Source organism: Formica exsecta, unplaced genomic scaffold, assembly GCF_003651465.1.
Source record: "Formica exsecta isolate Colony F162 unplaced genomic scaffold, ASM365146v1 scaffold201, whole genome shotgun sequence".
NCBI classification, from domain to species: Eukaryota; Metazoa; Arthropoda; class Insecta; order Hymenoptera; family Formicidae; genus Formica; species Formica exsecta.
In genome coordinates, this window is record NW_021849308.1 from 316,493 (window position 1) to 330,552 (window position 14,060).

Here is a 14,060-nt window from a genome sequence, read left to right on the forward strand (position 1 = left end):
GAGATGGTATATTCTTGTTCAGAGATAATCGAGAGGATAACACAGTAGATGAAATCGCACTTTGTTTTAATGGCCTAAAATAGTCGTTGGTCGTTCATATGCCAAACACGATATTCTACTTAACGCCATCAAAGCAGGGAGGCTTGCACGTAAACGAGGTTTCATTCTTGAAGAAGCACCCATAACCTATCCTCTCTGTTCCCGTACTCTTTTCCAGTGGAGAGCTATCTCCCACGGGATAAGACAGGAGAGCTGGCCACCCTTCTTCCTAAATTCTTCCTTCCTTGCCGTCTCGACGGCAAATTGATAGATCGCCCTATGACCCGCCGTGATCTCGCGCGAGTGCTTGTGGGAGATACGTCACAAGATTTGATGGATTTGACCGCGATTTTATCATATGAAAGGGACACAAACTATGTAATAAAAGATAAAATGAGTGATATTTATACACGCGCTCGCATGTATACGCCACATCATTCAGATTTGTCTTGTGGAATTTCCATGCTTCGAAAGATAGGAAACTTTTATATTTTAGCAAGTACTTTTTGAAAACTCGATATGTAAAGGACTGCGAAAAGATTGCCGTGCAATATGAAAGTTTTATGAATATGTATACGATTAAAATTGAAATACATAAAAAAAAGTATAAGTAAACAAATATTTTATTTTTCAACTAACTTTTAAATGGCTGATATATACAATAAAAAAACTTTATTGAAAACTTTATTAATAAAAGTTAAGAAGTTAGAAAAATGCGAAGTATATAGTACTTTGTACATTTTTTTGTTTCGATTAAAATAAAGATATAAATTTGTCGAAATCTCTTTAAGAAAATACTTATTTGTCAAGAGAAAGAATACATATTATAGCATTATTTTTTCCGAACACGTATACATATAGTAAATTTGATTCTATATTACACAAACATATGGTGTCAAATTATAATGAATAAAATCAAACATATTTTAAATTAAATTAGCTTTTTATATTATTTTATAATTTTTCATATTTTATATTTTATGTCGTAGAATATCAAAATAAGTTACAAAATTATTAACTTTCCGCGATTCAATTTCAATTATATATGTAGCATTTAGGAAAATCAATATTCATATAAAACTATATAATTTAAGTATAATTCCAGTTACAAAAAGAAAATGAGCTTGACATTACCTTGGTGTCTTTTTTTAGACAGAAATTATTTTGATATATATCACTTTCCTCTCGAAACCATAAAATAAGATATAAAAAAAAAGATCTAATTTAATTTCCAAGATATCTGACTCTATTGATTATAATTGGACATTCTGTTTATTTTATACGAATGCGGGACATCGTCGCAGCTTAGAAGCGAACGATCCCAGAAGCGTAAATTAGTGCGTTTAATTCATCCTAATAAATTACTCTTGTTAGTTTTACACGGCAGCAGACAACGCATTGGCTTAGTTTGCTTTAATTCTCAAATATTATCAAATTCACGTGCAAATTATAATTTTGCAGAAAGAGATCATCGCGTGGAAACTTCAAGGAATTAATATTAATATGGAATAAGCTCTTCTTTTTGATTAATTTACAGATTTTATTTCATGTTACAATTTGGAAAGAAGGTAAATAATAAATAATATCTGGGAGCACGGTTTCTAAAATTTAAACTTTACAAACCGTTTACATTATTGACAGAGGACATCGCACGAAACGCAGTTACTCGCACGCGTTCATTTCAAATTCAATTTGGCGTCGTATCAGTCTGCGATATAACGTCAATCCCTATGCTAATTCAATTTTCCTAGTACGATATATGCCTCTAGAACGAGACTTTCTGCCTCAAAACGACACGTACAACCAATTTCACATATAATAACTCAATCGCCTCTCAACAAGTTTCTAAATACTGTATTTAATTAAGAAAAAGCTATTTGGCAAATAATCAATAGTCAATTATCTGTCGATTATCAATGAAAATATACGAGATAATTGTAGTTTTTAGAGATGGTATATTCTTGTTCAGAGATAATCGAGAGGATAACACAGTAGATGAAATCGCACTTTGTTTTAATGGCCTAAAATAGTCGTTGGTCGTTCATATGCCAAACACGATATTCTACTTAACGCCATCAAAGCAGGGAGGCTTGCACGTAAACGAGGTTTCATTCTTGAAGAAGCACCCATAACCTATCCTCTCTGTTCCCGTACTCTTTTCCAGTGGAGAGCTATCTCCCACGGGATAAGACAGGAGAGCTGGCCACCCTTCTTCCTAAATTCTTCCTTCCTTGCCGTCTCGACGGCAAATTGATAGATCGCCCTATGACCCGCCGTGATCTCGCGCGAGTGCTTGTGGGAGATACGTCACAAGATTTGATGGATTTGACCGCGATTTTATCATATGAAAGGGACACAAACTATGTAATAAAAGATAAAATGAGTGATATTTATACACGCGCTCGCATGTATACGCCACATCATTCAGATTTGTCTTGTGGAATTTCCATGCTTCGAAAGATAGGAAACTTTTATATTTTAGCAAGTACTTTTTGAAAACTCGATATGTAAAGGACTGCGAAAAGATTGCCGTGCAATATGAAAGTTTTATGAATATGTATACGATTAAAATTGAAATACATAAAAAAAAGTATAAGTAAACAAATATTTTATTTTTCAACTAACTTTTAAATGGCTGATATATACAATAAAAAAACTTTATTGAAAACTTTATTAATAAAAGTTAAGAAGTTAGAAAAATGCGAAGTATATAGTACTTTGTACATTTTTTTGTTTCGATTAAAATAAAGATATAAATTTGTCGAAATCTCTTTAAGAAAATACTTATTTGTCAAGAGAAAGAATACATATTATAACTTATTTTTTCCGAACACGTATACATATAGTAAATTTGATTCTATATTACACAAACATATGGTGTCAAATTATAATGAATAAAACCAAACATATTTTAAATTAAATTAGGTTTTTTCTTTTTATATTATTTTATAATTTTTCATATTTTATATTTTATGTCGTAGAATATCAAAATAAGTTACAAAATTATTAACTTTCCGCGATTCAATTTCAATTATATATGTAGCAGTTAGGAAAATCAATATTCATATAAAACTATATAATTTAAGTATAATTCCAGTTACAAAAAGAAAATGAGCTTGACATTACCTTGGTGTCTTTTTTTAGACAGAAATTATTTTGATATATATCACTTTCCTCTCGAAACCATAAAATAAGATATAAAAAAAAAGATCTAATTTAATTTCCAAGATATCTGACTCTATTGATTATAATTGGACATTCTGTTTATTTTATACGAATGCGGGACCTATGTGAAACCATATAACCATATAGTGGTATGTAGTATAATTAAATGTTCGCTTGTGTATGCGTGCGGCGACAACTTTTCGCCGTCTCGAACTTTTCAACACACCAAAACAAAGATCCTGAGTGTCGTGAAATGGAACTTACGGTACGATCGCAGAGTCTATGTAGTATCCACGTAATCTCGACAACATAATGCAACGGTCTGCCATAGTGCGCGGTGCAACCTGATTATGTCCATTTGTTGTTCCACTCGAAACCCCCGGGTGATATCGCGGAACTTAATCCACCCGAGTTAGTTGCTTGCGCGTGTCCGTTTCTCGTGGGATCGGCTAAGATTTATCTTCTTGAAATATTTTCCACCCCTGGCTTTCCGACACGCGGTGGAGTTTCGTGTTTCAGAACCTTTTCTACGACGCGCGTGGGAGAAAGAGAGTGAGAGTACACACTCTCCCTCTTCTTCTCGGCAAGCTCGCGCTCGATTCCTCGGCCATATTCGAAGTCGTTCCCGTTTTACGTGTGCGGCATTCCCGCGGGATAGTTGCGACTGATAAACTGACGTATAAATATCTCCGACTTTGCATGCCGGTTATTTTGCGACGCGGTGGATAGGTAATAAAGATTCGTGATTTTCCGGTTGTTTGTTTGCATCTAGTCATTCGCGATTTAATTGACCGGAACCGAAAGCTAATTGCTCGTTGGCATTTGCAATAAAGAGTTTCCTGTTAGAAAGTAACTCGTTTTATTTTTACGATGGGTCGAGTGCGAACTTTGATGATGCCGAGAAGTGGATTCGCCTCGAAATTTCATATTAATACAATGGGATTTTGATTTATTTAAGCGAGACTCACGTTACTTTAATATGAAAATAGCATGAGTCACTCTTATTTTCATAATTTAAAATTACATATAATTTTATTAAGAAAATAAAAAATATTTTATTATATTACACAGAATTATGAAGAAATTTTCTGAATAAAATAATAAAATATGTTTTTTCAAAAAAGAAAATATACATACGAACATTCATCAGGATTTACGTTACACACGTAATATAATATCACTAGGCAGCGATATATTATATGCGATGAGTTTCGCGGGGCATCTTGAAGTGCAAGTGGTAACGCGTTTACTTAGTCAGACACGATTCTCCACTTTAGCCGGGATTAACGCCTGATAATAAAATGGAGTACAGAGGGATTAATTCGATTTCGCGGATGCTTCGCTTAATATACGGCTGACTGTCATTATCAGTTTCTCTGCCGAGTGTTAGTCTTCCGTTCGTAAGACCCGGGGCACGGAGTAGAAAGTTACTTAATCTTCTTACTACGCTTACCCTCGACTCCCCGCTCAATGCCGCCTTAAACTTCAACTACTAGCATTTCAATGTATACGTATATTCACGAAACGCTAAGCTCTCGCTAAACCGTATCACAAGCATTTGCGTCTCGCTTCGACGCCTTGCTCGTAGAAATACAGACTGTACAGCCCCATTACGATTTTTAAAGTTTCCAATTTTATTGTTATTCTATTTTGCAATTGATAGATAATATAGATTTATATACGGAAATATAAATAGTATAGATCTACAAATATTTTTGTATGATTTTAGACACAAATATACCTATTTGTAATTTTTATATGTACAGAATATTGTTAAAATAGTAATATTATATTTTTTCGCGCTTTTATTAAGGGAAGTATAAAATATTTAATATATTTCTAGAAATGAATATAAATACATGACACAATTGCAAACAAGAAATTAAATGTTATAGAGTCCTTTGACTATCAAAGAACCGAAAGCACAAAAGCAGTAGTAGAACTCTCTACAGAGTCAGACCGTCTTTCTCATTTGTTACTGCAATCAGAACTTTCTTGACTTCAATATACAATCCGCTATGTCAGGATGTTTGAAATAATAATGCGTATAAAACAATAAAAATATTCTTCCGACAAGAATATGATACATAATTATTCAAATTTATAAATATATAGAAATAATTGCTGAGAGAAAGAGTGCTACTTATTCGTTACAACTGCAAACTAAAACGCGCGCGTTACTCGAAAAACACGTTGAGGGCGAATAGCACGATTTATGAGGAGGCAGAGAACTTTTCGGTTTTTAACACTATTAATTTCTACCAAGTCACATGTGCTGTTTCCGCTCGCTCACAACGTACTCTCTACGATATAGAGATTTATAGAACATCCTTTCTACTTCCCTCTGCTCCTTTTCTTTTTCTATTTTCTCTTGTACAGCCTTTTATGCGCTTCTCCTCTACCGAGATTGTGCAGCACTCCGGATCTGAATATCGCGCTTCTTTAAAGGAATCTTATCGCGAGGCAAACGCGACCACGCGACACACGGTTCGCATGACGTCGAATATGACGCATGTACGTCTGATAGAGCTTGTTCGCGAGCGTGATATCGAATTGCGTAGTCATACGTGAAAGCAGACGGATGACGCATCCGATCGACCGGGAAAATTCAGATCCCTGTGTATTTATTCGACGTAGGAGATTTTTCAGAGGAAGAGGAAAGAGGGAGGGGAGACGCGACTGTACGTGCGAATGCTCAGGAGGAATTTTCAGATCATGATCCGTGTTGAAAAAGCTGCGAGGAACGAAGAACGGAGAGAGGGTGGTGGATATATCTGGCATCGACGGGGATCCGTATTATAAATCCGTTCCTGGAATCCTCCTGGTTATTTCTTGGTAGACATCGTCGAGATATGATTCCGCGCCGTGTGGAAAATATATGCCGACAATAATCGTCGCATTAGATCTCGATCACCTGCCACGCCGATATCGCGCCTCGACGTTTGCTGGTGACTGGCATTTTCCTTTCTGTTCTTTTCTTTTATTTTTCAATAAATATTTCTACAAATTATAAAGCTATAAATATATAATGTGATAATAAAATGAATACAGTGCGTTAATACGTTCATTCTTCAGTGATCCGTAAAAGTATATGTAAAGAATAAACATATATGAAAGTAAAAAAAATATATGAAAGATTGAATTAGAATTGTATCGAAAGTACAACGATGATTCTGAACTGCGCGATTCGCGTGTTGCCGAATGGCGAAATTATTCCGTCTCTGAAGTTTCCATACGAAAGGTATTCCGTACAACTGCGATACTTCATGCAAAGAAGACGCGACTGTGGTCAATGTCCTCAACTTATAACGAGAAGGGCGACTGCACGTGCCGTAGTCTGCGATCGGTCGATTCATCGGGGTTGGCGAAGGGAAACTTTGCCGGCGACGGTACAGCTTTTTCATAATTGATCGCCCAATCGATATACACTCCTCGCTATTCTGCTTTCAGGACTCGAGGCCGAGTTGTACTACGTGCGGGAGGGGGTGGTCAACACGTACGCGATGAATTTCGTCGTTCCTGTGCCGGCGAACATAGCGGACCTAGAATTTTCATGGCAAAGCCTCGTAGGACACCCGGTATGTATATTCACGAGAGGAACCATCTCTAACGGAGGGTGTCTCGAACGTTCGTGCTTACATATTACAATTTTAACATCGATTTAATGTTTATTTATTTCGTCTTTGTTAGATATTTTTACTCTAAACCAAAAACGTCCGCTCTTTTAATGCACGTATATATACGTTGCGCGATATTATTACAAACCGCGCACAAAGAGAACGAACCGCGTCTTATCTCCGGAAAATGGTACCTTCCGTCATCCAGGTGGAGTCTTTTCCAAGACCTCTCTTACAAAAGAAATCACGATACGCGGATGCATATTTGCGTCGCCGAGGGAAATGTTGAAACGGATCTCCCGTGTGCTCGGAGAGCAAAACGTTTCCGCCGGCCATTAACGAGACGCAACAATGCGGAACAAAGTAAACACGTGACCCGTCCAGTACGGCAACACACGGGGGTATCCTCGTTTACGTTTCGCTGGGTGGCCCGTCACGGTGGTTTACCGGGGTTGCTCGCCGAGGGTTAAGAGGGGGCTCGTCGGGGCGAGGTACACGACGGTACAGGGCTGTATCAATACTCTATCAATATGAAATACAAATAGATGGCGTGGGCGTGAAAGAGACGGAACGAGTCGGAGTGTGGTTCGGTTTTGCGCTCCCTTCGGTCACCAAGGAAACCGAACGCGCCCTCGAAACCCCTCGCGACGAGATGTAGGACGCGAAAAAACGTGAAAAGTCGCCGGCGCTCTCCCTCGATCGGGATATTAAACGACAGGAGGAAACATCCATTCCGCAACTACCGCTGCGTATCTAATTGGTTGTAACTGCTATAATAATCTTTGTCGATTGATTTCGATTTATCTATTATTATACGCACTGGTTATTGATGACTTTGCTTACAAATATTGAGAAGTAGAAATATTAAGTATCATTCCCGTGCAATAGTTGTTTTTTGAAACATTCTTTGAGATTTGTAAGGAACATACCGGTAGAATACAATTAACATCTATTTTTCACAAGTCTTGCTCGAGACCACGTTTTCAAGTATTTTGAATATTTTCTTAGGCACATTGTTATACAACAAGCAACGGGTATGTTTCAAGCGCACAATATTGAAAATAGTCACTTAAATAATGTTTTGTTTAAAATATAAAATATAATTTAAAATATTATATGGAAAACTTTTTTTCGTGAAAATGACAGACACAAGAATATATATAGAGGAAATATTTATTAAAAATGCAATAATTAAAATTATATATTAATTAAGATAACAAAAAAATAATCAGAAATTTTTCTTTGATATAATGTCTAAAGTTTTTGAATTTGCATTGATTATTTCAAGTATCATTTTTTTCTCATATTATTTCAAATATTATATTAAATGTAAAATAAATTAAAAATATATTAAATTCATTATATATTAAAAGTAAAAAAAAGAAAATAATAAAGCTAATATTTATTTCAAAATGCTAATTTATAAAAACGGGTAATATGACTTAAAACATAGAGCAATAATGAATTTAAGAAAGAATTAAATAGAAGAAGTATGTATATGATTAACTTGTAAAAATACAACAGTATTTAAATATTTGACTATCCATATAACGAGAGAAATAATTATGTAAATTGATTAACTGAAATCTCTGGCGAGAAATATTCGTATGTTTGAAATATTTATTCATAAAATTAACAAAATATTACAAACAGAATTTTAATTAACTTATAAATAAATAATTATTTTATGTTAATCGTTTATAATCCAGTAGGTGTAAAATATAACTTATGTAAATATTTATATAAATTTTTTATTTTAAATATTATATTCTGCTGTGATGTTTTTCTTTACCACAAGTGTAACTTAATAAAATTATTATAAGATTAATATATAAATAGGAATAAGGGTTACAAAAAAGGAACTTCTATATCGAGAGAGAGAGAGCGCCTATATCGATTTGTTTCCGGTTAGTTGATTGTAAAGTTTTTACTTTCGACGACGTCGACGCGTTCTTTCTTGTCACCATTCATGTTGATAGGTCTCGGTATCGCGGTTTCATTGAATCTCGAGATTTTCAGAACGAGCGTCCGTAAAAGGTCAATATGTCTGCGCCACGAATCCTGGCCGCGACGGCCGCGTCGCGATCGTTGAAAAGATCGTTCTTCCACACGCTCGTAGATATACAGCGTACTCCCGGTACCATTACGAGGTAGGCGCTTTATTGTCGTTGCGGGAATAACACAACGATCCACCTTATCCCGTGGAGAGTGTTTTCCAGTCCCTCTACTCTCGCCCGTTATCTTGGTGGACTTATCCATAGGTTCGTTAGTCGCGCAAAATCGCACCATTTCCGTGATCACGGACCCGTCGTTTCGTCTTATCTCTCGCTTGCTTTCGATACGATGGAGGAGTAGCTTCTAGGAACGGCCGTAGCTGGCACAAAAGAATGGAAGAACAATGTGTGCCAGAATGAGGATGAGAGTGTGCGCAGAAATTGGTCGCTTAATTTCGTGTAGATACGACAGGTTTATGGCTTCATCTGCCACAGAATTTTTGTGCGAATGTTTAATTAATTTGAAATTGTTTTGCTGCTAAAAATCGATGTTAAATTAAAATAAAACCGTCAACATATTTTGTCAAGCTATGTCTTATAAAATCAATTTTGAGAAAAGCAGAACTTTCTTGTGTTGTATTGCATTTATGTTTAAATATTATTCTTTTTAATTCCTAAAAAAATTTTTTTTAAATTAAGCATCTTTTTATAGTTCAAATTTTATTAAATTATCTAATTGGAACAAAGTGTGAAAATTTAGCAATTTTATATAAATGATACATATACAGTGACATATGTATACTGTGATATATATCGAAATATTTTTATGAGTACATTGGAAGTTTCTTGTTGCCTGTTAAAAGCATGGAAAAAGCACCCACAATACATTCGTGAACGTCGAGATATAATGCCTCATAGTACATTCAGCAGCAACTCGATTAAGCGTAGCTTTATCCGGCTTTATCGGTTCATCGAAAGCAAGAACTTTTCTTCTATCATGGGAACGCTACACGTCCTTCGTAATTCTGACTCACCAGAATGTCGCATGGTTTGCGCATTCTGTGATCAGACGAAAGGATCTCTTGTTAGATATCACCATGTAGGTTCCAACTAATCCGGTCATCTAAACCGGCGGATTCGATCGATGAGTCATGACACTTAGTTCTTCGCTTTATCCGACGGTTTCATCTATTGAATTGCTCCCCACAAACAAATCGATCGCGACGAAAGGCTCTCGTGTGCATAATTCCTCTGGCATTCGCAGTCGCGAAATGTCGACGGAATCGCCTCGTCGACCTCGTTGTTGACGGCACGAACAGGAAGGAAACGCTATTTTTCACTTTTAAGATGTTTCATCTTAAGAGATTGCCCGCGGGAGACGTGAAGAGTGCGACAGTGAAAAATGGAATGAAGCGAAAGGACATTGGAAGAAAAAAAGAGATCGCGAAGTAACACGGAAGGCGGAAGCAAGTTCGAGCGATAGCACCCTCGATTAGGTTCTCGATTCGCGCGACGGCGAATCGGAGAGCATCGCGCGTTTATTTCTTCCCACATCGTCCTCCTGCCATCCTCTTTCCTCGCCTGCAGCGAGATGCGAGTTATTGGTCGTTCTGGGCAAGGATATAGACTGAAACGAAGTTTCTCATCGGGGTGGGATGGCGTGGGACGAATCGGGAATGATTTGTGAATCATCCACTTAGGCGAAAGTTCCTCGCTACTTTTTCCCTTACTCGGGGACCGGCGCGGGGCTCGTGGAAAACGTGGAAGGGTGTCGCAGTCTAGCGACGTCGTGCTCTTCTCCTTCTCTCTCCGCTCGCTTTCAGACTTTTTTCAAAACCTCCTTTTTTCCTTTTCCTTCTCTCCTTTTTCTTCACGAACCCGCTCTTTCTCTTTTTCCATACATTCCGTGTTATTCTCTCCGACGTTCTTACTTCACTTATACGTTTTCCTCCATTTCCGCGTACTACCGTGTTTTCTTCCGTGTCGTGTTTTTCCTCTATCCTTTTTTCTTCGTTTTCTCTCTGCCACCTATTTTTCCTTCGTTTCACCTCCTTCTTCCCACACCCTCGCTCCATCTCGCTTCGAGATCGGGTTGGGGTGGATATAGGGTCGATCTGCGTCCTCCCCAGGGCGACAATTACTTGTAATACCGTCGGTCTCTCGGGGCCGATGGGAACTCGACGGGGCGTACTTTCCCCGTAAGGAAAAAAAAGATATTACTGTAACCCACATCGAGTTCGGCGCCGCTCCCTTACGGAAAGAGTCACGATCTGTCGCCTTTGTCTTATCACAGCTGACATGTCTGATGATCCGTCAGGGGTTGCTCTTCAATTAGATGTGCGTATGTCTATCATGTGAAAGGCATACTTATGTAATTGGACCGCATAATGGTGATTGTAAACGTACGTTGAATTTATATCATTTGACGAAGAAATTATTGCAAAAGTTGTTGCATCCTTGCGAACAAATTATCATTGATGATTTCTCGTGTATAATATAGACCTTTTTTAATTTATTTAGTAATTTGAAATTCATATATATATATATATAAAGTTTATGTACTCTTTATAACTATCGATTTAAATGACTGCTAAATTAAAAGAAAGATTTATTTAAAATTTATTGAAAAATGATGTAGAGTTTTCTCTTATTGTCATTATAGTTGAAAACATATATATATCATTGTGCACTTTTGAGTCCAAGTCTTAATCTCTTGTTCAAATATTTTCGCACAAAGAATAGACCAATCTGATATTTCTTGAAAAACGTATTCCTAAACCACCGACTATCGATTCACGATGCGTTCAGCCGGCATTCGCTTCGTCGAATTCGCATCCGCGAATTCCATCGAATTCCGGCCACTTCCATTAATTAATGAGATCGAAGCCGCGGCTCATTCATCACCGGCGATCGTGCATCATCCGCATCGGACCGCTTCGATATACGATGTAAACGACGCGCTCTTCGCGACGATGACGGCAATTTCGAATTAATTGCAAATTCACTGAGATCACGCCGGGTGACGCGGAGGTGATTAATGTCCCCGCGGTAATCCGGGGACCGGCTTCCCGCCCCCACGATCCGTCCGTCTCGTCGTTCTTCCGGCCATCGCGGCGCTTACGTATGGTAAGTGCTGTGGGATAACAGCCTCGTGTTTCGGATAACAGGGAATATCACCCACGGGGACACCCGACACCAACCCGCCGCCGCCGTCGTCGTGGCGGGCCGTGACAAACGCACTCACCGCGGATTATACGACATAATCGCTGGAAACCCGAGCGGCCCGACGAACACGCGGTAATTTTCCTGAAATATTCACGGAAGATTTCAGTGTCGAAGGACGTTCGTGCTCGTCGCTATGTAACGGGAGACAATGACGGAAGGGTGATTGTGCTGGATTTAACGACGGTAGATTACACCGTGTTATCATACCGCGTGTGCGGTGATTTCAGTAGACACTGGGTGGCTGCTTGTTTATAAGTCAGAGCCAACGTTTCCACGAGAATCAGAATTTAATATACTATTACTCTTCTATTTTCTACAATAAATCTCTCGATTTAATTGAAAATTAAATTTTTTGTTAAAATATACTTAATTTATTTGATATAATCAAAAAGAAAATTTTGTATTATTACATTTTGACACTGCAAGAATCTTATTTTGTATATCAACTAGATTTGTTTTTTCTTAAATTAGTTTTTAATTTATATAAAACAAAATAATACAAATTTTATTTGGATCAAGTGTGATACGCGATTCTTAGTTTCTTGCGTTACATTTGATGCTTCCATGATGTGAAAAATCGGTGTTGACGGAGTACCTTTTTTGTTGAATGCAGAAACCTTGTCGGAGAAATATCCGCATATCCATAATATAAAATATTCAAAAAGGAATTCCATATGGCGCGATCGTACCCTGTAATGCTTCGCAACATTGAAGCGAGAAAACGATGTAGACCGTTTATCGCCCTCTGGGATTACTCCAGAGTCGATAAAAAATTTACCGTTATTCTCCGGATCTTCGTTAAAACGCGTAAATGCACCCAACAGAGCACGCTGATCCTTATAAAATCCAGTATTAAAGCAGACATATATTCATTTGCATAATATTACATCATAATCTCATAATATCATAATCTCACAGGAGTGTATTTCTATTTGTCTAAATATTACGTATACAGATTTTTTTAATTATATAATAACATTATATATTTTGGCGCTAATTAGATACATTGTGCGTCTTATAACAAGAGTACAATGTTCACCGATAAAAAATCCTATAATTGCATATCTAATTACAAGAGTTGCATAATTGAATTATTACATAAATTATTAAATAAATCGAGTTTTCTCTTATCGCACTCTTGTTATATCATTCACCGCGTTTTTACGAAGAGGAAGGAGAATCATTTTTAATGCATCTTAATAATGTTTTCCATAAGGTAGCTCGATCGATAGAAAGTTGATTGATTCACGTTCGCGAACTTACGAATAATAGCGCGTTACTCGGGCATTACTCATAGTTAACATTCAATGCCGTTCTGTGAAGTGCGCATTGTGTCGATTTAGTAAATCGTTTCCCAAGTTTAGTTTAACTTTTCGAAACGAAAGGAGCAGAGAGTTTCGAAACTCTCGAATGTCCGCGAACAAGACGTTAAGGCCCGAACGTGGGCCGCGTTTAAACTGGAAATTTTGTATATACTGCATAATACGACCTTATTATGTTAAGGTATACGGCAGACCTGCGACGCGCTGGTACCGTGGGGGGGGGTGAATGCATAATACAGTGCTGCACCCAGAAATACTTGCTCGATAGCGTAGGTAGAGATTGGACTCTGTATCGTTGGGGGAGAGAAAGCAGGGGGGAATGTATAGGAGTAGTCGTGGTACGCGTAGTCGTATCGATACTCCAGTCGCGATATCGATATTCACACACACGACTCGATAACGTTCATATTTTTTCTACTACGATGGCTATCCGGTATTATTATTACAATAGGAAATAATAAAAATGTTGCCGTGAATATATCTCGCTTGCATTCGAAGCATGAGGTTGCAGCGAGCGAATCGGAGCAATTGATAAGCAATTATTTAATGCATCTTATATCTTTATGGGTATACGTGAGTGGCTTATATATTCATACGTATGTAGACAGCGTGAAAATTAAGAAAAATGGTACTCGTGTATGTCGTAATAAGTAAGTTATTCATTTTTGACGCTTTGCATATTAAAATGAAAGGGAAAG

General features: G+C 37.3%; 1 protein-coding gene across 2 annotated transcripts in view; it reads left to right on the forward strand.

Annotated features, from left to right (window-relative positions):
• The window catches only part of LOC115234666 (tyrosine-protein kinase Drl-like), an 89,219-nt gene that overhangs the window by 22,760 nt on the left and 52,399 nt on the right, over window positions 1-14,060 (forward strand). For both annotated transcript variants that reach the window (XM_029805889.1, XM_029805888.1), the window contains exon 2: window positions 6,655-6,782. In XM_029805889.1, the coding sequence (XP_029661749.1) occupies window positions 6,708-6,782 (75 nt within the window). In that variant the 5' untranslated portion in view covers window positions 6,655-6,707. The remainder of the gene's footprint in view (window positions 1-6,654; window positions 6,783-14,060) is intronic.